This window comes from Microcaecilia unicolor, chromosome 6 (genome assembly GCF_901765095.1).
Source record: "Microcaecilia unicolor chromosome 6, aMicUni1.1, whole genome shotgun sequence".
Classification (NCBI taxonomy): domain Eukaryota; kingdom Metazoa; phylum Chordata; class Amphibia; order Gymnophiona; family Siphonopidae; genus Microcaecilia; species Microcaecilia unicolor.
In genome coordinates this window covers 324,045,850-324,071,512 of record NC_044036.1, presented here as the reverse complement: position 1 = coordinate 324,071,512, position 25,663 = coordinate 324,045,850, and the positions used below count along the sequence as shown (strand labels likewise).

At 44.5% G+C, this 25,663-nt stretch overlaps 1 protein-coding gene across 3 annotated transcripts in view; it reads right to left on the bottom strand.

Moving 5' to 3' along the window:
• The window catches only part of TOM1L1 (target of myb1 like 1 membrane trafficking protein), an 88,016-nt gene that overhangs the window by 9,849 nt on the left and 52,504 nt on the right, over positions 1-25,663 (bottom strand). For all 3 annotated transcript variants that reach the window (XM_030208368.1, XM_030208367.1, XM_030208369.1), the window contains 6 exons: positions 22,833-22,966; positions 21,794-21,854; positions 14,020-14,167; positions 8,517-8,613; positions 1,935-1,992; positions 214-325 (listed from right to left, as the gene is read on the bottom strand). In XM_030208368.1, coding sequence (XP_030064228.1) covers positions 214-325; positions 1,935-1,992; positions 8,517-8,613; positions 14,020-14,167; positions 21,794-21,854; positions 22,833-22,966 — 610 coding nt within the window. The remainder of the gene's footprint in view (positions 1-213; positions 326-1,934; positions 1,993-8,516; positions 8,614-14,019; positions 14,168-21,793; positions 21,855-22,832; positions 22,967-25,663) is intronic.

Genomic DNA, 25,663 nt, shown 5'->3' with positions numbered 1-25,663 from the left:
ATAAAATACTTTAATGTGTTTTGCGGTAAGCATCTGTTGGCGCTTAACGCAATTTCGTAAAAGGGCCCTTAAATAAATAATGTCATCTGAACTTCCAAACCACTTTTTGTCTATTTGCCTAAGCCTGTTTCATGGTTCAGTAATTTCACAGAGCAGATCAATAAAGAACCTGTGCTGTAAAGACCATTTCTATAAATTATTGTGCGTTCTTACTCTTGTAGGTTGTTGCTGATGCGCTGTTTGCCTGCTCATGTTGAAGCAAGACAGTAGGGTGGAGAGGCTGGACTGTCGGAAGCAGAGGCCTGGGAGGTAGAGCAGAGAAAATCTAAAGGGGGAAGATGAAACAAAATGTGTTATTATGACCTGACTGCAGCCACATGGATATACATTTGTGTGAATCTAGGAGACGTTTTTTTCTCTGTGGCTAGTCCTTGAAACTGGAACCAATTACCACTGCAGCTGTGGTTGGTCACAAATACTGTGACTTTTAAAAAGCTGCTGAAATCACATTCATTTATTTGAGCCTTTGGTACGGTGACTTAAGATGGGGATTGTTATGTAATTATTACATTTATTTATTCATGTATTGGGATTTATTAACCGTCATTATGAAGAGATCCACTCAGCAGGTTTGTGTAAGTGTATTCAGGGCTGCCGAAAGGAGGGGCAGGGAGGGCAAAATTCCCCGGGCCCAAGCCCAGGCCCAGCAAACTTCTCCTTGCTGCCTGCTTCTGGGTCTGTCCTCCCCTACTCCTGCATGCCACCCAGGACCCGGATGATTGCATTAGCGCGATATTGTGTTAATGCAATCAACCGGATCCTGACTCCTGGCACGAACAGGAGCAGGGGAATCAGGCACACAGGAAGCGGGTTCTTGGCGTCGGGTCTGGGCTTGGGCATCCCCACCCCCGAAGGAATTCCTTGAAAAGCGCGGTAAATAAATCCTAATATATAAATAAAATAAATAAACTATAGGAAACACATCAGGCTGTACCTCACAGCACACAAAGGAAATGAGGGACTGAGAAATATGGATACAGAGAGCAGAGCCCCCAGCAGACAGGAGAGGGAAAGCTTGCAAAAAATAGAGAGCCGGGTCTGAGACGCACCCCGCTCAGAAAGGGCAGTACACAGTAATAGCGAGGGTAGTGACAGCTAAACAGAATTTAAACAGTCACAACAAGGAAAGTCTGCTCCAAACACTCAGCTGCCAGAGGCAGGCAAAATACTGCAGTCAAAGGGTTAACCAAGCTCTGAACACACAGCTGCCAGAGGCAGGAACACTGAAGACAAGGGTAACATAAACACAGGGAAGAACAAACAACCCCCACAGAAAGAAACAGAGGCTGAGTCTGCCACAAAGACAGACAAAATACAAACACAGCACAAAGGGTAACTCCAAGGGAAACAAAACAAACAACCTGGAACAGAATGATAATCGAGCTTACCGCAAAGCACCAGAGTCAAACAGAGGAAATCACAGGTGAGGGAAGAGGGGTAATCAGACACACACTGGAAGCTGGAAGGAGTGGCCTAGTGGTTAGAGCACCAGTTTTGCAATCCAGAGGTGGCCGGTTCAAATCCCACTGTTGCTCCTTGTGATCTTGGCCAAGTCACTTAACCCTCCATTGCCTCAGGTACAAACTTAGATTGTGAGTCTTCCTGGGACAGAGAAATATCCAGAGTACCTGAATGTAACTCACCTTGAGCTACTACTGAAAAAGGTGTGAGCAAAAATCCAAATAAATAAATAAATGGTGACGTTTGCTCATGGTCATTAAAGAAAAAAAACGGAAAAGTGTCCATTTTAGTGCTGTAGTAAAAATGACCGTAGCACACGGGAAAACACCCGTGTAAGGGTGCCCTAAGGCCACATTCTACCACAGCTTAGTAAAAGGACCTTTATGAGAGCTGAAGAATGAGAGAATACTCACATTATCATACTGGGGATCGGAAGGGGCACTTGGACCATTGTGCCTGTCCGTTGTAAACCTAGAACAAAAGTAATCATGAGATGTTGCAAATACCTTTTGGAGAAAGCAGTGCAGTGACTGTGTTTGTACTCTTCAGTGTGTGGGAACAAAAGGCCAGCCAAAGCACAAAATATACATAAAGTGACACTTTTTAAAATCATTTTAAAATAGCTCTGAAGAGCTCATACTCCACTGGATAAAAACAGCATCATCTTTCACTCTGACCTGCTTATTCTATTTTGACCTGAGGGAGAGAGTGTTAGCTCCCGAAAATGCGAAGAAATGCAAAGTGATGCACTTAAGGAATAGAAATCCACGGGAGACGTATGTGTTAGGCGGGGAGAGTCTGATAGGTACGGGCGGAGAGAGGGATCTTGGGGTGATAGTATCTGAGGATTTGAAGGCGACGAAACAGTGTGACAAGGCGGTGGCCGTAGCTAGAAGGTTGTTAGGCTGTATAAAGAGAGGTGTGACCAGCAGAAGAAAGGGGGTGTTGATGCCCCTGTATAAGTTGTTGGTGAGGCCCCACCTGGAGTATTGTGTTCAGTTTTGGAGGCCGTATCTTGTTAAGGATGTAAAAAGAATTGAAGCGGTGCAAAGAAAAGCTACGAGAATGGTATGGGATTTGCGTTACAAGACGTATGAGGAGAGACTTGCTGAACTAAACATGTATACTCTGGAGGAAAGGAGAAACAGGGGTGATATGATACAGACGTTCAAATATTTGAAAGGTATTAATCCGCAAACGAACCTTTTCCGGAGATGGGAAGGTGGTAGAACGAGAGGACATGAAATGAGATTGAAGGGGGGCAGACTCAAGAAAAATGTCAGGAAGTATTTTTTCACAGAGAGAGTAGTGGATGCTTGGAATGCCCTCCCGCGGGAGGTGGTGGAAATGAAAACGGTAACGGAATTCAAACATGCGTGGGATAAGCATAAAGGAATCCTGTGCCGAAGGAATGGATCCTCAGGAGCTTAGTCAAGATCGGGAGGCGGGGCTGGTGGTTGGGAGGCGGGGATAGTGCTGAGCAGACTTATTCGGTCTGTGCCAGAGCCGGTGGTTGGGAGGAGGGGCAGGTGGTTGGGAGGCGGGGATAGTCCTGGGCAGACTTATACGGTCTGTGTCCTGAAGAGCACAGGTACAAATCAAAGTAGGGTATACACAAAAAGCAGCAAATATGAGTTATCTTGTTGGGCAGACTGGATGGACCGTGCAGGTCTTTTTCTGCCGTCATCTACTATGTATAAAATGAGGTAAGCTCAACCAATAAAATGGCATCGTTGTATTTTTAGTGCAGCAGAGAGAGGGAGCAAAGTACAAAGTCCAAAGAGCAAAACAAAGAGTACTAGGAGCCTTCAAAAAAAGGGGAATAAAACCTTTAATCTATGGGCGTAGACTGGGGGGGGGGGGGCGAGGGGGGCAGTGCCCCCCCAAATGACGACGACTTAGCGGAAGTTGCTTTGGCGAACTGGCGGGCGGGGTGCCAGTAGTAAAAGCAACAAACAGGCACGCTCGTCTCCGTCCGCTTCCCTGCCCTCTCAGCGTCCCGCCTGAAAGGAAATGACATCAGAGGAAGGCGGGACGCAGAGAGGGCAGGGAAGCGGATGGAGACGAGCGTGCCTGCTTGCTGCTTTTACAACCTCCGCTCACTCGGCCGCCCGCCCGCCCGTTCACCGCTGGAGTGGAAATGCTGGCTCCTGTCTAGTCCACGGTAAGGAAGGAAGCCATTTGGTAAGTCTCTGCTTCCACTCCCCCGCGCAGCCGTCGCCGTTCACTCAAACACAGCAAGCAAACCTGTGAGCTGCTGCATCCACGTTGTCATTGCTGCGAAGGGGGAGAGGGGGGGGGGGAGACGCTGGATAGAATGGGGAAGGGGACGGATAGAAACAAGAAAGGGGGTGGGTAAATACTACTGAAGAGGAAGAGGGAGTGCTGGGTAAGGAGGAAAGAAGGAAGGAAGGGAGAAAGAGCTGGCTTGATATTCCCAAAAAAAGCCAGCTCTTTTTCCCTTCCTTCCTCCATATTAGCATATTCATTTGCATATATATATACAGTATATATATATATATATGCAAATGAATATGCTAATATGCTCCGCCCCATCCTTTGCCCCCCCCCCTCCAAAATGAAACAAACTACGCCCATGCTTTAATCACGTGTTTTGGGGAACAAATCTTTGAATGGACCAGACAAGGTCCGTGTTCGGCGCTGTGCGCCTGCGTCAGGGGTCGCAAAGTGCAGCAAAATGTGTACGGCTTTATTGTAAATTTCAGTACATTTGATGGAAGCAGTGTGCTGAGCCGCCGTGCTGTCCCTTTGCATAAAAACATACAGAGATATACTCTCTCTTGAACAAACTCCTCTAGTCGTAAAATCAGTTTGTTCAAGAGAGAGTATATCTCTGTATGTTTTTATGCGAAGGGACAGCACGGCGGCGCAACACACTGCTTCCATCAAACGTACTGAAATTTACAATAAAGCCATACGCATTTTGCGACCCCTGACGCAGGCGCACAGCGCCGAAACACGGACCGTGTCGGGTCCATTCAAAGATTTGTTCCCCAAAGCACGCGATTAAAGGTTTTATTCCCCTTTTTTTGAAGGCTCCTGGTACTTTTTGATCATTGTATTTTTAGCCTTGGTTCAACAGAACTGAGAAGCTTATGACATCTTGACCGGCTCAACCATTATGCGGATGAGGTGGTTGACTCGGGTGGCAGAGGTTTTGGGGCGGTAAAGAGCAGGCTGTAGTCAAATCAGAACAATAATGGGGCAATTTGATAAGCTGGCACCCAGAGGTACATGCCTGTGTTTCCTTTGCCGGAAGGGCGTTCTGACCCCTCCAAAGTGTTCAGCTCCCCTCAGAGGCAAAGGGGTGCTCTATGGCATCAAAGGCATCATCAATTGACAGTTAGGTGCCTACGGGGTCCTTTTACTAAGCCGCGCTAAAAAGTGGCTGGCGCTGGTGTCAGTACGTGAGTTTTCCGTGTGCTGCGGCCACTTTTAGGACCCCTTTCACAAAGCGGTGGTTAAGCCCAATGCGGGTTTACCGCTCACTAAAAAGGAAGTACCGCCGGGCTACTGCAGAAGCCTGGCAGCTCATCACATTTGCATGCAATTTTCTTTGTGAATCCCTCTGTGTTTCTAAATCGGTACATTTTTACCGATTTGGAAACGCAGACGGATCCTTAACGAGACCTTTGTGCATCTGGCTCTTTGTCTTTTCAACTTCAGTGAGAGACACAGTGAGGAGCTTGCAAATTATTCATATCCCTTTTTAAAGGGTAGAAAGAGACTCAAGTTATTGGAGAATCTGTTAGGGGTCCTTTTACTAAGGTACACCGAAAAATGGCCTGCGCTGGTGTAGACACGTGTATTGGATGCGCGCAGGTCCATTTTTCAGTGTGCCTACAAAAAAGGCTTTTTTGGGGCAGAAAAGGTTATGTGGCAAAATAAAAATTGGCACGCATCCATTTTGGGCCTGAGACCTTACCGCCACCCATTGACCTAGCAGTAAAGTTTAACACGTTAACCGGACGGTAATGGTCTACGTGCGTACAATGCCGATTACCACCCAGCTAGCCAGGAAATTTCCAGCGCGCTTAGTGGATGCGCGTAAAAAAAAAAGAAATTACCTTTCCGGCGCGATTCGTGGACACGTGTAAAAAAAATGAAATTACCGCCCGGGCCACACGGTAGCTGGGTGGTAGTTCTAAATTGAGGCACATAGGACCTACACAGTCTAGTAAAAAGGCCCCTTCGCTTTTCAAGTGGCAAGACTAGATAAGACTATTTTGAATTTTATGCTTTCTGCTTTAGGTTACAGGCATTTTAGGTGCATGATAAAAGGAAATGGGACTTGATATACCACCTTTCTGTGGTATTTTGCAACTACATTCAAAGCGGTTTACCTATATTCAGGTACTTATTTTGTACCAGGGGCAATGGAGGGTTTGGTGACTTGCCCACAGTCACAAGGAGCTGCAGTGGGAATCGAACCCAGTTCGCCAGGATCAAAGTCCGCTGCACTAACCACTAGGCTACTCCTCCACTCCGACATACCTGTTTAGGAAATCTGTGATAAATTCTGTAGATTAGCGTTTGTTGGTCATTTATTACCTCAATAAAACAATTAATTTTAAAGGGAATTTTATTTTTTGTCATAACGTAACATTGTTAATCTCTGGTAATTTCCAGATTTATCTTTTGTAAAAGAACCCAAAAGTAGATAGCGGACTATAAGATATTGTGTTATGTTATGCTATTCATACCTGTTGCGAGTTTCTCTAATGATACAGATTTATTGCAAGAGACAAGATCTGAGCCTTGGGCTCTGGCCATGTTTCCACTGCATAGGAAGGATTTATGTCCTGCAAAAGATCGAATCAGTCTGTCTGATTGATTGATTCGACCTTTCTGACACCCACCGTAAATCACATCAGTGCTGCCAGACACTCTCTGCCAGAGTCCAAGGTCTGAATCAGTTCCTCTGACTTTATCTGAATTCTGCAGAACAAAATTCTTTTTTGCTGCACTCGGGTCCTTTTGCAAAGGCGTGCTAGCATTTTTACTGCACGCTAATCCTTAGCCCATGCTAAAAATAATAGTGCACCTTTGTAAAAGGACTCTTTAGTGAGCTACATTTAAACAATTTTACCCATAGGCCAGGGGCGTAGCCAGACTTGGGCGAGAGGTGGGTCAAAAGCCCGAGGTGAGGGAGCACATTTTAGCCCCCTCCTGCGCTGCCAACCCCCCCACCACCGTCCCTCCCCTGTTCCTTTCGACCCCCCCCCCCACTGCCGCCAACTCTCCCCCGCCACCGCCAGCCAAAGTCCCCTTCAGCACCAGTCTCTGAGTCCAGTGCGTTCGCTGATCTGGATTCTGTTTCTGTGAGTCCTGACGTTCTGCATGTTCCTACGTGCAGGACGTCAGGACTCACAGAAACAGAATCCAGATCAGCAACGCGCCGGAGACCGGTGCTGAAGAGGACTTTGGCTGGTGGGGGTTGGGTCCCCCGCCAGCAAAGGTAACTGATGGCGGGGGAGGGTCATCGGTGGAGGAGTGAAAGCAGGGGGGGTCAGGGCTAAATCTGCAGAGCCCCATGCCCCCGTGGCCCCACCTAGCTACGCCCCTCCCATAGGCATAGAATGGGCAAGAGCTCTCTCTTGAATAAATTTACTGACATTTTGGCTGGAGAGTCCTTACTAATTGAAAGGTTGTAGGGAAGGGATTTGGAGTTTAGCTCACATCCTTTTCACTGGTTATTCAAGGCAAGTTATAGTCAGGTACAGCAGCCTAACGGTTAGAGCACCAGGCTGATAACTAGGGAACTGGTTCAAATTCCACTTCGGCTCCTTGTGAAAATAAGTACATAAGCACTGCCATACTGGGACAGACTGAAGGTCCATCAAGCCCAGTATCCTGCTTCCAACAGTGGCCCAATCCAGGTCACAAGTAGCTAGCAAGATCCCAGAACAGTAAAATAGATTTTATGCTGCTTATCCTAGAATATGCAGTGGATTTTCCCAAGTCCATCTTAATAATGGCTTATGGACTTTTCTTTTAGGAAATTATCCAAACCTTTTTAAACCCTGCTAAGCTAATTGCTTTTACCACATTCTCTGGCAATGAATTCCAGAGTTTAATTACTTGTAATGTGAAGAAATATTTATTTGCTTTAAATTTACTACTTAGTAGCTTCATTGCATGCCCCCAAAGTTCTAGTATTTTTGGAAACAGTAAACAAGCGACTGATGTCTACCTGTTCCATTCCACTACCTGTTCCATTCCTCTATCATATCTCCCCTCAGCTGTCTTTTCTCCAAGTTGAAGAGCCCTAGCCGCTTTAGCCTTTCCTCACAGGGAAGTCATCCCATCCCCTTTATCATTTTCGTTGCCCTTTTCTTTACGTTTTCTAAATCCAGTATATGTTTTTTTTAGATGCGATGACCAGAACTGTACACAGTATTCGAGGTGCAGTCGTACCATGGAGTGATACAAAGGCACTATAACATCCTCATTTTTGTTTTCCATTTCTTTCCTAATAATTCCTAACATTCGATTTGCTTTCTTAGCCGCTACTGCACATTGAGCAGAGGGTTTCAATGTATCATCAACTATGACACCTAGATCCTTTTCGTGGGCGGCGATTCCTAATGTGGAACGTTGTACAACGTAACTGTGGTTTGGGTTCCTCTTTCCCACATGCATCGCTTTGCACTTGCTCACATTAAAAGTCTTCTGCCATTTGGATGCCCACTCTCCCAGTCTTGTAAGGTCCTCTTACAATTTTTCACAATCCTCTTGCGATTCAACAACTTTGAATAACTTTTTGTCATCATCAAATTTAATTACCTCACTAGTTATTCCCAACTCTAGATCATTTATAAATATATTAAAAAGCAGCAGTCCCAGCACAGACCCCTGCGGAACCCCACTGCCCTCCAAATGCCAGAGAGACTATAACAGTAGCACATGGAACAGTATCCCTTGAAAAATATAAATCAAGTTTGGGAAAACATTCTGGAAAATATTGTACTTACAAGGTGGATGAAGTATCTCCAATAGTTAATAAATTCAGCTGCGGGTAAAGGAAAGGGTTTGCTGTACCTGGACCAGAGGCGTTCATCTGCTCCGAATCTAAAAATAAAAGCAGCATAGTTACTCATGTATTTTTATACTCTACAAATCTCTTTTGCATTGATCAGATGTTCTATACCATCCCTCGGATTCTATATATGGCGCCAGATTTGCATGCCCAAAGTTGTGTGCGCACCCAAGATGCACACAAATTAATTAACGAGCCCATAACTATCAATAATTGGGTGCTAACAACCAATTCCTGAAGCTAATTGGCACTCATTAAAATCTGCACATACATCTGGCTGCTCGCTATTCTAGGGCGTGATGCCTAACTTTACTATCATGCAACTCAAAAGGAGGCATGTCAGGGGCATTCTGAAAGGTTGCACGCGTAGTTATCGAATACGGCCTCGGCTCACCTAACTTGGGCGCCAGCATTTACACCAGGTTTCAGGAGGCGTAAGTTAGGGGCGGGAATCAGCACTAAATGTGGTTCTATAAAGGGCACCCCAGATTGCCAGGGCAGGCAACCCAACCTAACAGATTGTCCAACATAACATACATAACATAGTAACATAGTAGATGATGGCAGAAAAAGACCTGCATGGTCCATCCAGTCTGCCCAACAAGATAAACTCATATGTGCTACTTTTTGTGTATACCTTACCTTGATTTGTATCTGTCTTTTTCAGGGCACAGACCGTATAAGTCTGCCCAGCACTATCCCCGCCCCACCTCTGGCAAAGACTGTATAAGTCTGCCCAGCACTATCCCCGCCTCCCAACCACCAGTCCCACCTCCCACCACCGGCTCTGGCACAGACCGTATAAGTCTGCCCAGCACTATCCCCGTCTCCCAACCACCAGTAACTCAAAGTTTTCCACCAGTGGTTTCTAAACCCAGACAGTCAGGTTTTCAGGATATCCACAATGAATATTCATGAGGAAGATTTGCATGAAGTGGAGGCAGTTTATGCAGATATCTCTCATGAATATTCATTGTGGATATCCTGAAAATCTGACTGGCCAGGTTTGGAAACCACCGTTTTACACCACTGTATGCATGGAGTAGGGTTGTCAACTAGATCCAGATTCGACTGACAGGGCTGATCCAGTCCTGGGTTTACTCCAATGTATGAAGGTCCATATCTAATGGGGAAATCAGAACCACAAGTCCCTGCATGCAATGGGGTTAAGCCCAGGGCTGGTCAACCTGTCGGGTGAATCTGGATCACATTGCCAACCTTTGCACGGAGGCCTGGGTCAGTTTTCTTTAAGAACAGTAGAATGACCCACCCCCTCCATGCATGCAAGTAGGAAAACACAGGGCTGGATCACTCTGTCCCTTATGATGTGGCTTTACATGGTCACTCTCTTTATTCTTTTAATTTAGGCTTGTTCGAGTTCAGTCCTTAAGGGCTGCAACCAGACCAGGTTTTAATGCTATTCCTAAGGAATATGTGTGAGAGAGAGCTGCACGCAATGGATGTAGTGGGAATGGGAATGCAAATCTTTCTCATGCATATTCATTAGGGATAGCCTGAAAAACCTGGACTGTTTGTAGCCCTGAGAACTGAACTTAGACAAGCCTGTTTTAATTGGATTGCATTTATTTATTTAGTTGTTATTAGCTCACATGTTTTATGAGCAATAAACATGTTGCATTGTGAAAAGAAGAAAGGGCCTGCCAGCTGGCTCTGTGTCCTGAGAACAGGCTGAGCAAGTCCTGACAACCCTATTTTATACACAGAGATGCCAAGTTACCTAGTTCCAGGCTGGAGATTTTGAGATCCTGTTGTATTACAGGACTTGCAGCACTGATTTGGGATATAAGTTCAAAACCAGGACTGGCCAAAAAGTCTGCAGCCTGGAAGTAGTTAACTTGGTATTTAGCTTAGCAGGGTTTAAAAAAGGTTTGGATATCTTCCTGAAAGAAAAGTCCATAAGCCAATATTAAAATGGAGTTGGGGAAAATCCACTGCTTATTTCTAGGAAAAGCAGGCATAAAACGTATTCTACTGTTTTGGGATCTTGCCAGGTACTTGTAACCTGGATTGGCCACTGTTGGAAACAGGATGCTGGGCTAGATGGGCCTTCGGTCTGTCCCAGTATGGCAACGCTTATGTTCTTATGCATACAGAGCTGCCAAGTTACCCGGTTCCGAAAGGAAGGCTTCTCATTCAGGCCTGGTTTTGAACTTAATCCCAAAGCAGTGTAGATTTGTGGTCCATGATTCCACCCATTGAAATCATTGCAGTGTGTCCCTTATGCATCTGGATAAGGTATTCAGAAATTCAGAACTGGACTGAACTATCAATCCTCGTACTGGGTAACTTGGAAGGTCTGTTGCATGCAAGGAGGTTTAATTGACAGGAAATGGCGTCACGAGACAAGGCCGAAGCCGTAGTTGCCATCTTGATACACTCAAACCAATGCAAACTATTGGTCCATGCCAAGTCTTGATACACTCAAACCAAAGGAAACTATTGGTCCATACCAAGCCACACAGAGGTGTTTGCTGTTGTTTTGGGTGATTCAATATGGTGGCAAGCTGGCTTCAGGCCAGATAATGTGCCAAACACACTCCTGCTGTCTCCTGTCAATTAAACCTCCGAGGTTGCATGCCTGGACTTTTGGTTTTGATTTTTCCCAGTAATTTCCCATGCATGCCTCGAAGTAAAGCCAAGACTAGATCCATCTGTTTCCTATGCCATGCAGCCAGGTGGCAAGCACAGAGAAAAGAGCAGGGCATCTTTCTTTAGCTTATTTGTGGGATCTAAGAGACAGAATTTTGACTGGCAAAGTAGAGTGTTCTACAGCAGTAGTTCCCAAACCTGTCCAGGGGGACCCTCAGCCAGTCAGAACAGCTCAGCAGAGCTTCCAAGTTACCTAGTTCCAGGAAGGAGCTTTTAGACCAGTTCTGGATTTCTGACAACCTCATCCTGATGCATTATGGGACCTGCAGTACTTATTTCAATGGGTAGAATCGGGGACTACAAATCCCACACACTACTTTGGGATGTAAGTTTAAAATCAGGACTGGTCAAAAATGTCTCCCTCTTGGAACTGGATAATTTGGCATTTCTGGTTCAGTGGTAGGCAACCAAGGTCCCCGAAGGCCGCAACCCAGTCGGGTTTTCAAGATTTCCACAATGAATAGGCATGAGATCTAACAGAACACAACGGAAGCAGTACATGCAAATCAATCTCATGCCTATTCATTGTGGAATTCTTGAAAACCCGACTGGGTTGTAGTCCTCAAGTTCCACGGTTGCCCACCTGTGGGATATCTGCAATGAAATAGGTTTGTATGTTCTGCCTTCATTGCATGCACATTTCTCTCAAACATATTCATTGTGGATATCCTGAAAATTGGACTGGCTGGAGGTCTCCTAGAAAAAGGCACTGTTGTAGAACAGTGATTCTCGACCCACTCATCGGTACACACTTAGCCAGTCAGATTTTCAGGATACCCACAATGAATATGCATGAGATACATTTGCATACAATGAAAGTAATGCATGCAAATTTGTTTCATGCATATTGTGATAAAGACACATCCAGGATAGTTGGGTTAAGGCAGTTTCAGTCTGAAATACAAGTCCCAGAAGGCATTGCAGGCAAGGAGCCAGGGGGTGAGATGAAGAACCCGGACTGGACTCCTAGCTGTAATAGGGGAAGACATGGGTGTAAGCTGGCAGGATGTGTAGATTGGCTGCCACTAGGGGGAAAGAGAGATAGGAAACCCTGTGTGCAGGAGCTCATCATTAGTCTAATGCTCAACTCAGCTGGTATGGGTGTGGGGGAAGCTAATGGAAGGAGAATGATTGGTTGTGAGAGCAGAAGCCAGGGATTGATTAGGCAGGTGGGAAGGAGTCCCAGGGAAGAGAGAAGCAGAAGGAGAGAAGAGGGTAGAGCGAAGCAGATGCAGGGTGAAATCCCTTGGGTGTGAGAAAGTCCCAAAAGTATTTGCAGGCTGAAAACCCTTGGGTAATAGAGGTCGCTAAAGTACTGAATCTACCAGTGAAGCCGATGTAAAGGGGAATGAATCCCTTGGGGTATGAGAAATCCCTAAAATATGGAACCCCTCCTGAAGGTAAAGAGAGTAGAAGGTAGAAACTGCTGCTTTGTCATTTAACTGTGATGATGAATTGAACAAACTGCTTCTATTTGGAATTGAACTACTGTTTATTGTGCACTGGATAAAGAGCCCAGACTGGAGCTGACTGTGAGCCTGTATTGAATCCTGGTATGTGCTGATAGCCTACTGCTTAAAGGGGACTATTTGCCACCCACTTTCAGGTGGCTTATATGTGCTTAAGATTGAAGGTGAATGCTGCTGTTGGAACTGTGTATCAGGTCTACTAGAAACCTGCATGAAATAGAAGTTGCTGGTGGACATTTATTTCTTGACTGTACCGGGAGCCTGTGGCTGGAGGAGATTGTTCTATCCTTGGCTGCACTTAGAGGTACCTGCTTACAATATTAATTGTGAATATCCTGAAAACCTGAGTGTCCATGAGAACCCCCTTTTCTAGAATGCTCTTTACATCCTTGTCTAGGCTGATGAGTCTCTTTTATAGAGTCTCCCATCTAAATCTCACTCTCATCAAGTGTCTATTTTCTAATATATTTCCATCACTCATGATGTATTGTAAACCACATTGAGCCTGCAAAGAGGTGGGAAAATGTGGGATACAAATGCAATAAATAATAATAATATGTAGTCACTACAATATTTTCTCCTATTTTCTCTCTCACCCAGTACTCAATTCAGGGACCAATGCAGAACGGCCTGCAGTACAGCTGCAGGCAGATGTCTGAGCGTATGGCCTCACCCACAACCATAATACTGCGGCACGCAAGAAACTAATTGCATGCAAATTTTGTGTGTGGAAAACCTGCAGCAAATGTGGAGGGAGAATGCCAAATGCAAGTGCACAAGGCTTTACAATGTGCAGCGACGTCAGACTCCGAAAGGAGCAGCTTTGAACAGCACGGACTCCAGAGGACGAAAAAGAACTTTAAAAAACCCGGCTCGGCTGGCGGGGGTTGGGATCCCCCGCCAGCCGAAGGAATATTTTTAAAGGCAGCGGCAGGAGGAAGCGGACCTCGGCTGGCGGGGGTTGGGGTCCCCCCGCCAGCAAAGCTAGGACGGCGACGGCGGCGGCGGGAGGGGGGGCTATAATGTGCCCCCTCACTCTGACCTTGGCCCCCCCTACCACCGCATTTCAGATACGCCTCTGGTATAACCCGGGTTTAGCTTGTGGTAACCCCGCAGCTAAGCGTGTGTTTGCGTCTGGATTGGCCTCCTAGTACTCATCCCGTCCCACTCACTTCTTATCCGGTGCCGTGGGCCTGAGAAAGGAGGAAAGCAGCTGCCAACAGAGTTTTACTTCTAACTCTTCTCTGCGATTGCTATCTGGCTGTTTTATTGGTTATCGGTCATTAAATGTTTACTGACTTGGTGAGAATAAAGTGTTCACCGCTGGGGTTTCTGAGCCTGTTGTCAACCTCTCATGTCCCGCTGACGGGACATCTGCACGAAAGACTGAAGGTCTATAGCTGAGGTCAATTAAATCGCTTGCAGGAGCTGATGGAGTGTTGTGATTCTGTTAATGAGAAATGCAACATTAAAAGTTTATTAGATGCATTCATTTCAACAATTCTACTGTATTTCACATTTTGCAGGTAATGTCTATTCTTAGAAATCTAGGTTGAAATGAGGTGGCCGTATCAGGACAGCAATTTTCTGCAATCTGCGTATGAAACTGGAGACTAACGTAGAATCCCATGGAAATGACTGAAGTTCATGCTCACGTTCTTGTCACATTATTTTGTTATGCTTGTTATAATCTTTGTGCATTTGACCCGAGCAGAAAAACCACTGATATTTCCAATGACTTTTACTGTAAGAGGAAAAGACCCTAATAACAGAAATAAAGGTCATTACACCGCTGAAGAACTAGGAAATGTCAGTAAAGTTTTTCTAACCAGGGAGCTTACACAACGGGGCTCAGCATTGCTTTCGGAAATTTAGGGGCCCTTTTACAAAGGCGCGGCAGACTTCACGCGCATGCAGCGTGCGCCAAAACGAGACTACCGCCAAGCTAGCGCACCCTCCTGGCGGTAATTTCGGATGTTGGCCTGCGCCCATACCGCTGGGACAAATTCTTTTTTTTTTTTTTAATTTCCTACCATGCGTGGCATTTCTGCCATTAATCGGCAGTTGGTGCGCACCGACCGGTCACTGCACGTGTAGTGCGTCAGCTCTTACCACTAGATCAATAAGTAGCGTTAAGGGCTCAGGCCGTAAATAGACGAACGCTGGTTTCAATTGTACCGCAGGCCCTTTTTCCCCAGACATGGTAGAAACTGGCCCTGCGTGCGCCAAAAACACACACCCACACTACCGCAGGCCACTTTTTGCCACGGTTTAGTAAAAGGACCTCTTATTGCGGCCACCGTTAGGGGAGCTAGAGATTTAGAATCCCTTTTACTAAAGTGTGCTGAGCAGTTAGCACATTGCTTTACATTTCTTGCTTCTATACCACAATATATTTATCCACTCCTACCCTAGCTGAGATAATATTTAACCACCTCTCTGACCTCATGTGCAACTTTCTTTAATCACCTTTCTAACTCTTCCTACTCTCTTACCTATCTATATGTTCCATCTTTGCTTTACCCTTCACTATCAATTAAAATGTTCTATTACGTATTGTGTTGACACTGAGTCTGTAATAGTTTGATTCGTTTATTCTGAGTTGTCCCAGTCTCAGAAGTCATTGGTCCACTTCCCACTCCTTTTTTTTTCAGTATTCCCCAAGTGGGATTTAGTTGTACATCCACCCAGGTGGATTTCCTATCCAAGTAGTAGTATACCATGCCATATTTTGTATTGTTTTTGAATATTCTTACTGCTGTAATTGCCTATTGCTCATGTTTGATCTATTCTTACTGTACACCGCCTTGAATGAATTCCTTCAAAAAGGTGGTAAATAAATCCTAATAAATAAATAAATTAAATAAATAAATATCCCCAAAGAGATCTCTGCAGTTTATAGTCTAAAGATGCAAGGCATTGATCAAAATACTATTAAAAATTCATTCAATTAAAATAACAACACAAAAAATACAATCGTGATGATCTTAAACAGATCATAAAAGTAAGTTTTAAGACCTCTTTTGAATGCTGAAGATGTATTTTCAGGGGTAATGAATTCCACCAGTGTGAAGCCTGGTAGGAAAACATACAGTTAAATGAAGATTTATAAATCATGCCCTTGAGACTAGGTAATTTTAACACTAAAGGCAATGTACTGCCAAAAGCCATGTTCTGAACTGATAATTGAATCAAATTCCTCAGATAAAGGGGAGCGTAACCATGGAGTATTAAAAAGGTCATAGAACAAAGTCTGAATAAAACTGGAGCCTTAACCAGGAGCCAATGAAGCTTTCTCAGCAATGGACCAGCAGGAACATACTTAAGAGGAACAATAAATTAGTCGAGCCGCGGTATTCTGCCATGTTCGTAGTTTTTTAAAATAAGATCCTCGTTTACTCCTACATACAGAACATTGCAGTAGTCTAGATGGGATAAGACAAGAGATTGAGCCAATAACCTAAAGGCGGACTGATTAAAGAAGGATCTTATTCTTCTCAGTTTCCTCATATTATTCCATAAGTTTGTTCATTTGCTTTTTCATGCGGCTGTATGCGTTATCTTCCATCTTGAGTAGAGAGGTGTGGTAGCCGTGTTAGTCCACTTTCAAAGGTAATCAATAGAAATCAAACATGGAAAAGAAAATAAGATACCACCTTTTTTATTGGACATAACTTAATACATTTCTTGATTAGCTTTCGAAGGTTGCCCTCCACCCCCCATCCTGTTCGTCACTGAAATGCTTTGATGTCTCACTTGTAAGCTTTGATGTTTCACTTATATATACTGTCATCTACCAAGATTTGCTTATTTCCGATCTGACGAAGAAGGGCAACCTTCGAAAGCTAATCAAGAAACGTATTAAGTTACGTCCAATAAAAAAAGGTGGTATCTTATTTTCTTTTTCATATTTCTATTGATTACCTTTGAAAGTGGAGTAACACAGCTACCACACCTCTCTACTCATATTATTAAAAGCTTCGTCAAGAATGACACCCAATATTTTTAACTGTTTGTCTAACTGAAAAGAAATTTTCTTGTACCTTTAATGTAGTTTCCAAAAAAAGGTCTGTAAAGATTTTTCCCAGTACAAAAGAATTTAGTTTTATCATCACTTAATTTAATCTTGAAAGCACTAGCCCAGCTGGATAAAATATTTAGGGCCCTGCTTTCTAAGGTGCGCTAGAATTTTAAGGAGTGCATAAAATTAGCGCGCACTAACTGTATAGGCGCCAATAGGATTATTATGGGCATCTACACAGTTAGCGTGCGCTACAAACGCAGGAAATGGGATCCAATGTTGAATCAAAGGATATAGCGATAGTCACATCATCTGCATATATCTAAGTGTTGTATCCTGCTGATACAAAAGGACTAGCTGCAAAGGACTCAAGTACAAATCAATCTATGCATCCAGCTTCTCCTATACGAGCACGCAACTGTGGAATGCACTACCAAAAGCAGTGAAAACAACGTACGACCACCTTAATGTCCGGAAATCACTAAAGACCAACCTGTTCGAAAAGGCATACCTTACCGACCCAACTTAAGTGCCTGAACCCTGCAACACAACAAAAACAAAGCTGGTAATGAACACTGTATAATTCTTCTTCTCTACGATTCCCTAATGTGTCTGTAACACATGAATCTCATTCGATCATAACATCGCTTTGCATTTGTTTCATCACCGGAGGTGGCTAACGCCTCACGGTACTATGTAAGCCACATTGAGCCTGCAAATAGGTGGGAAAATGTGGGGTACAAATGTAACAAATAAATAAATAAATATCAGTCAAATATTGGGGTCCTTTTATGAAGCGGCGGTAAGCCCAACGCAGGCTTACTGCTCGCTAAAAGGGAAGAACCTCCGGGCTACCGCAAGAGCCCGCTGGTAGTTCCCTCCCCCAGCATGCGCCATTTCTGCCGCAGTAAAAATATTTCAATTTTTGTAGTGCTGGTATATACCCAGCAGTAATTGGGAAGTGCCGCTGGGTTAGTGCGGGAGCCCTTACCGCCACCTCAATGGCATGCACTATTTGCAAAGAGTGTGCACTATATGGGCAAACAAACAAAAAAATGTGTGTGTTTGGATTTTTTTCCTTTTATGGCTCATTTTCAATTCCTTAACAATATGCAATAATTCGAGCTATGTCGTGGACATTTCCCATGTCATTGCAAACAACAGCCCATCCCTACTTCTCCTTTGTCCCCTGTGCATGATTCTTTTAAATCTCTCCATGCAGAGAAAAGAATGCTCTCAGCAAAGAAAAGGCAAAGATGACATAAAAACAAAACAAAATAAAAAGAGCTGATAGCATTAGATTTCACAGAAGGGATTAAGCAGACAGACCTTTGCCCTGACTGGAAACAGAATATCTGAATAATGCCCATTGTGTTAAGAAGCCTCTGTGTTCCCTTGGGTTCACAGCATGCCACAATCCTGCTCCCAGTTGAGAGAGAGAGAGAGAGAGAGAGAGAGAGAGAGAGAGAAAGAAAGAAAGAAAGAAAGAGACTCTATACTGAAGACCAAAGTCAGTCACTCGTTTACAATACAGCAGTTTACAGGGCCGGTCTTAGGCAGAGGCGACCGAGGCGGACGCATAGGGCCCCGCGCGGCGCACCTCAACTGCCTCTCCCTGAGTCCAATCCCCGCTCGCTCGGACCGCATGCGGCACGGCATCCGCATCATCATGATTGATCCCGCGCCTCTCGCGCCAATTCGCTCAGTGCCCCCCCCCCCACTCAGCCCGCCGTCAGCTCTCTCGCAAATCTCGCCACGCCCCCAGTGAAGTCCCAGTAGCAGGCAGCAGCACAACGTGCAGAACTCGACGGCCCGGCCCCACCCCGACACAGAAGACAGACAGTTAGTTGCAGGCTTGCAGCAGGCACGATGAACGTCTCACCCCAGCTTCCTTCCGCCTTCCCGCTCAATTATGTCCCGCCTCCTTTGATGGTGTTTCCTGTTTCCGGACTGTGAGGGCGGGCGGGAGACGAGTCATTGAGCGGGAAGGGAAGGAGCCGGAGCGTGGTCAAAGCCTGAGCCATCGTCGATGGTGTTAGAAGAAGCTCAGCTCTGGATGCAGACTTTTGGTCTGCATAGGGCCCCGCACTTGCTAAGACCGGCCCTGGCAGTTTATACCTAGAATCTATCAGTTCAGTGCCAGAAACCTGTCACATAAGTTCTCACTCTAATCACTCACTGTATAACCGGTGCCACTGCTTCACGCCTCTAATTTCCTTACACTGGAGACATTTATCACTGTTCACTTTCTCATCTTCCTCCCTTCCTTCCTGTATTTAAGCCTGAAATGCCAACTGTCTTTTTCTACAGAATTCTTTTTTCTTTACCCCCCATCCTGCAGATGCCTGCATGTACTCTCTGCATATTTCACTATCAGAGCCAGTGGTGGGAGGCGGGGCTGGTGGTTGGGAGGCGGAGATAGTGCTGGGCAGACTTATATGGTCTGTGCCAGAGCCGGTGGTGGGAGGCGGGGATAGTGCTGGGCAGACTTATACGGTCTGTGCCAGAGCCGGTGGTAGGAGGCGGGGCTGGTGGTTGGGAGGCGGGGATAGTGCTGGGCAGACTTATACGGTCTGTGCCCTGAAGAAGCACAGGTACAAATCAAAGTAGGGTATACACAAAAAGCAGCAAATATGAGTTATCTTGTTGGGCAGACTGGATGGACCGTGCAGGTCTTTTTCTTCCGTCATCTACTATGTTACTATATATCAAAGTACCGTTTTTTTAATCAGAGGAAGAAAGACACAAATATGTACTTTTTAAACGATTGCTTTTGTGCAGGTTGCTACAATTCGGCTAACAACAGCTCATCTAATAGTCAGTTGGTCCAAGGATACAATTCCACAGAACCATAGAAACAAGACGTCAGATAAGGGTCAAATGGCCCAGCCAGTCTGCTCATCCACAGCATCCACTTTCTCTTCCTAAGTGATCCCACACTTTCTTGTCTCCATCAACTCCCCTGGGAGGCTATTCGATGCATCCACCATACTTTCCGCAAAAAAAAGTACAGTGATACCTCGGTTTTCGTCGATAATCCGTCCGAAAACAATCGGCGAAATACAAAACCGATGAAAACCGAGGCAATTATTTCCATATGGAATTGTTTGGCTAGACGCGCGGGGTGATGCTCACACAACGAGAAACAACGCCACATTGAGCAGAAGAACGCGTGGGTGGCTCTTTTATTTCGCAAAATTAGCAGCGAGGTCACGTGGGCACGCCGATGAAATCAGAGGCAACCGACGAAATCAGAGACAAATTTTTTGCGGAAAAAAAATCGACGAAAACCGAAACCGACGATAACCGAAGTCAACGAAAACCGAGGTATTACTGTATTTCCTTAGATTACTCCTGAGCCTATAACTCCTTAACGTCATTCTATGCCCTCTCATTCTGGAGCTTCCCTTCATTTGAAAAAGGCCATAGAGGTATTTAAACATCTCTATCATATCCCCTCTCCCCTGACTCTCTTCCAGAGTACGTATATTGAAGTCTAAAGGCCACTTCATCCAAAGAGACAATTCATCTAAAAGTTAATCTGTCTAATGGACAATTGATCTAAAAATTAAATAATCAAGATAAAGATGTAAAGTCATACCTTTGTCATGTGGAAAATCACTTTTTTAAAGTCAATAATGAGAATACACCACATGCTTTAAGCTAATCACTGAATTAACCCTATGTGGCATTTGGCTAGAAAAATATTGACAAACGTCGTTTTAATTTTCTCATATTAACTTTCTTCACTCATATATATAAGTTTATTAATGGGCCCTTTTACGAAGCGGGCGTAAGCCCCACACGGGCTTACTGCTCGCTAAAAGGGAAGTACCGCTGGGCTACTGCAGCAGCCAGGCTGTACTTTCCTCCCCCAACACGCGCCATTTCTGGCGTTGCAAAAGTATTTCAATTTTTGTAGCGCCAGTGTGTAGCTGGCAGTAATTGGGCAGTGCCGCATGCTGCTCGGTTACCGCAGGAGCCCTTACCACCACCTCAATGAGTGGCAGTAAGTGCTCCCCCCTGAAATGGCCACGCGACAAGTGCTTCACTTGCCGCACGGCCGTTTCTTCAAGAAAAGGGAAACCGGCCTCAGCTTGCATTAAAAAACACACACCGATGCCAGCGCAGGCCCCCTTTTGCCGCAGCTTTGTAAAAGGACCCCTAAAAAATTAACTTTTTCCATAAAGTTCACGTGCTAATCTTTAATGAAAATGAAAAGGACTGAGACCTGATTCTTGATGTACATTTTCTTATCGTAATTGAGATGCTATGCGGCAAATATCTTGCTGAGGTGAATATTCTAAATATATATATATTACCAAGCATAACCAGTGTTCATTAAGTCATGTAGTTATTGGAGGAAAAGACCTCGGATGCTCGGGCTCATTATTGTGGATATTTCCACAGGACTGCCGTGCGAACTTCTTCACTGGTCTCAAAAACCTCTCGGTATAACTTGTCTGGAATGTTTTTACGTTTGGGGAGCGTGCCAGGTGCCCTTGACCTGGATTGGCCACTGTTGGTGACAGGATGCTGGGCTAGATGGACCTTTGGTCTTTCCCAGTATGGCACTACTTATGTACTTATGTACTTATGATCATTTTTTCTAGCTTTTAAAAAATATTTTTTGCTTCAATGCTTTCATATATTGCTGTCTAACACTTTGAACTCCATTACCGCCAAGAAGTAATTTTGAGTTAAGTGTCCTTCCTCTTCAACTTTAATCACAATAGATGTCCTTCTATCCTAAAGTCCTTATGAAGTAATGAAGTTCAAAGTGTAAAATAGCAATATATGAAAGCACTGAAGAACAGTGGAGCCCTGGTTTACTTGTATTTGAATTTAAATCACTATTCGGCCAAATACGAATAATATATTTGGGGCACTATTCGAGGCTGAATCGAATCAAATAAAAATATTCAGTACAGCCTTAATTATTATTATCACTTTTTTCTTCTAACATGTATTATAGATCTAGGCTTCCACCAGATGGAGACAAACCTGTCCTTAGTATATCTTCCTGAAACTCCCCTAACATTCCAGCATTACCTGTGCAGGCTTCTCTTTCCATGTGCTTTCCTCTGCTATGCGGATCCTGTTTCTAGAAAACCTGCAATAAGCCACAAGATGCTTGAGTAAAAAGTAATAACATTAAGGATTATCAAATCAATCTACAGTAACGTGAGGAAATACTTCTTCATGGAAAAGGTGGTGAATTGGTGGAGATTAAGACTGTATCTGAATTCAACAGAATCTCTAAGGGAGTGAGAGGGAGAGTAAATGACATGGATGGGCAGACTGGATAGGCCATATGGTCTATATCTGCCTTCATTTTCTATGTTTCTATATTATCAGCAGAAAGGCTATTGAATTTTAAAACATATTTTATGGGAAACAGCCTTCTGAAGTGAGTAGATTATAGAAAGCACATTTTAAAAAATGGCTGCTTATGTGAGTCAGATAGGGTTAGATTCTATATATGATGCCTTAAAAACTGGCACCAAAAAAATACACCTAGACATATTCTGTAAACTACACCTAAAGTTAGGTGTGGTTTCTAGAATACGCCTAGCGTCCGTCCGTGTGACTAAATTTAGTTAGGCACAGAGTGGGTGTATTCTATAACAGCTCACATAGTTTTTTGAAACGCCCACGACCTGCCCATTCCACACTCGTGGCCTCGCCCCCTTTACCAATCTGCGTCTTAGAATTTACATGCATCACTTTACAGAATACGCTTAGAAAGCTGTGCGTGTAAATAATTAATGCCAATTAGTGCTAATAATTGCTTGTTAAGTGGCAAATATCTGCACTGATTGGCTTGTTAAGATAATTACTTTGCATGAGTTAATCAGAATACAACCTGATTTGCACGCGCAAGTCAAGTTGCGCTATACAGAATCTGGGAGATAATTTCTATTAGCCAGCAAATCATGAAGGCATTTTTCCATAGAATAGGATAATGGCAGGATGTGTCATTAGACACATTTTAAAATTAGTTTTCTCTAGTATTTCTTGGAAGGATCACTCTTGACAATCCACCATGAGCACACAGGAATCCACAGCTCTGGGACCACACGTAAATAACCTTTCATATCTCAAGAAGGCGTTATTCAGGTCATCGTTCACTTGCACGAGTTCTCCAATTATGTCATCGTTCTGCACCTCCACGAGCAGCTCCGTGATCCTCTCCTGCATTTCTCGGCAGGTTTTGTGCAATTTCTGCGAAAAAAAAATGGACAAGATCCCTTCATCCTTGCACACCTGTACCAACCAGCAATCCCAAATTCTTATATGCATCTCTGCATTCAATTGTTCCTAAGAGAGAAACCTGGAGAGAGGAGGAGGAGGAGGATGTCTTAAGTTGTCGGGAAATGAATGGGAGGTGGGGTAGGAGGGAGAATGGCCACAGTGATAGGATTATTGATCTGGCAGCAAATGGTGGGGGTAGGAGAAAATATGGTGACATTTCAAAACGAATAAGAGCGACACCTGGGAAATGTACTGTTAAGGAGTTGAAAAGGAAATTCCATTCCACATTTAGACCCCCGTTTACTAAGACGCGCTCACGTCTTTAGCGCACCCTAAAATTGTGGGCGCGCTAAACGTTAGAGATACCAATGCATTCCTATGGGTCTCTCTAATGTTCAGCGCGACCACAATTTTAGCGTGCACGAAAAACGTGAGCGCGCCTTAGTAAAAGACGCCCTTAAAGCCTTATAGAGGTACATAGAACAGTTTGCAAGAGAAATGTTTTTTAAAAACCCTTAAAAACATATTTATTCCAACAAGTATTTAGATAAGGCCCCCTTAAGATCAACTCAGAACTATCTAAAGTTTAGAAAATTATTAAAGTCCATCCTATTCAAAAAGGTTTATTCTTTAGATGCAACATAATCAGATCAATTTCTTGGGTTCTCAAATAATTCAGAGACATTTAAACCTTATATTTTCCTCACTATCCTGATGTTTATTATAATTTTTTTATTTTTGTTACATTTGTACCCTGCACTTTCCCACTCATGGCAGGCTCAATGCGGCTTACATGGGGCAATGGAGGGTTAAGTGACTTGCCCAGAGTCCCAATGAGCTGCCTGTGCCTGAGGTGGGAATCAAACTCAGTTCCTCAGGACCAAAGTCCACCACCCTAACCACTAGGCCACTCCTCCACTGTTCCACTCCTCCACTGTTGCTACTATTTGAGATTCTACATGGAATGTTGCTATTCCACTAGCAACATTCCATGTAGAAGTCGGCCCTTGCAGATCACCAATGTGGCCGTGCACGCTTCTGCTTCTGTGAGTCTGACGTCCTGCATGTACGTGCAGGACGTCAGACTCACAGAAACAGAAGCCTGCGCAGCCTTCTACATGGAATGCTAGTGGAATAGCAACATTCCATGTAGAATCTCCAAGAGTATCTATTTTATTTTTGTTACATTTTTACCCTGCGCTTTCCCATTCATGGCAGGCTCAATGTGGCTTACATGGGGCAATGGAGGGTTAAGTGACTTGCCCAGAGTCACAAGCAACATTCCATGTAGAAGTCGGCCCTTGCAGATCACTAATGTGGCCGCGCAGGCTTCTGCTTCTGCGAGTCTGACGTCCTGCACATACGTGCAGGACGTCAGACTCACAGAAACAGAAGCCTGCGCAGCCTTCTACTTGGAATGTTTCTAGCAACATTCCATGTAGAATTTTCAATAGAATCAAACTCAGTACCTCAGTTCCCCAGGACCAAAGTCCACCACCCTAACCACTAGGCCACTCCTCCACTGTTGCTACTATTTGAGATTCTACATGGAATGTTGCTATTCCACTAGCAACATGCAGATCACCAATGTGGCCGCGCAGGCTTCTGCTTCTGTAAGTCTGATGTCCTGCACATACGTGCAGGACGTCAGACTCACAGAAACAGAAGCCTGCGCAGCCTTCTACATGGAATGTTGCTAGTGGAATAGCAACATTCCATGTAGAATCTCCAATAGTAGCAACATTCCATGTAGAATCTCAAATAATAGCAACAGAATCTCCAATATTAGCAACATTCCATGTAGAATCTCCAATGGTATCTATTTTATTTTTGTTACATTTGTACCCTGCGCTATCCCACTCATGGCAGGCTCAATGCGGCTTACATGGGGCAATGGAGGGTTAAGTGACTTGCCCAGAGTCACAAGGAGCTGCCTGTGCCTGAGGTGGGAATTGAACTCTGTTCCTCAGGGCCAAAGTCCACCACCCTAACCACTAGGCCACTCCTCCACTCTGCCAATCTTTATTTAATATTTTACTGTTTGTACTGTAGTCCTACTACAGCTTATGTAAGCCACATTGAGCCTACAACTAGTGGGATAATGTGGGATATAAATGCATTTTCTATACTTTCCTTAAAATATTGCAATTTCTTTTTCATTATGTTTGCGTTTTACTTTATGAATTGTAAACTGCCTCGATGGCATGACCCTATTACAGTATATCAAATAAAGACGGAACATGAACAGAATATCCTTCCGGTGGCCGCTGACCCCCTCCCACCCCCCAAAAATGTGAATACAAATATGACTTACCAGCCTCTATAACAGCCTCCGATGTTAAAGTCAGGTCTATTAGAGCAGCATGCAGGTCAGTATGGAGTGAGGGACTCAGGTTCCTATCTCCCTCTACCTGTCACACTTGTGATGGAATCTGTGACCCCTCTCAAAGTCATCAAAACCCTACTGTACCCACATTTAGATGCCCCCTTCACCCATAAGGGCTATTGTAGTGGTGTACAGTGGGGGTTAGTGGGTTTTGGAGGGCTCAGGGGACGAGATAAGGGAGTAGAGGTGAGGTGTGTACCTGGGAGCATTTTCATGAAGTGCACAGAAGTGCCCTCTAGGGTGCCCCATTGCTCTCCTGGGATGTCTGGGGGACCAGTCTA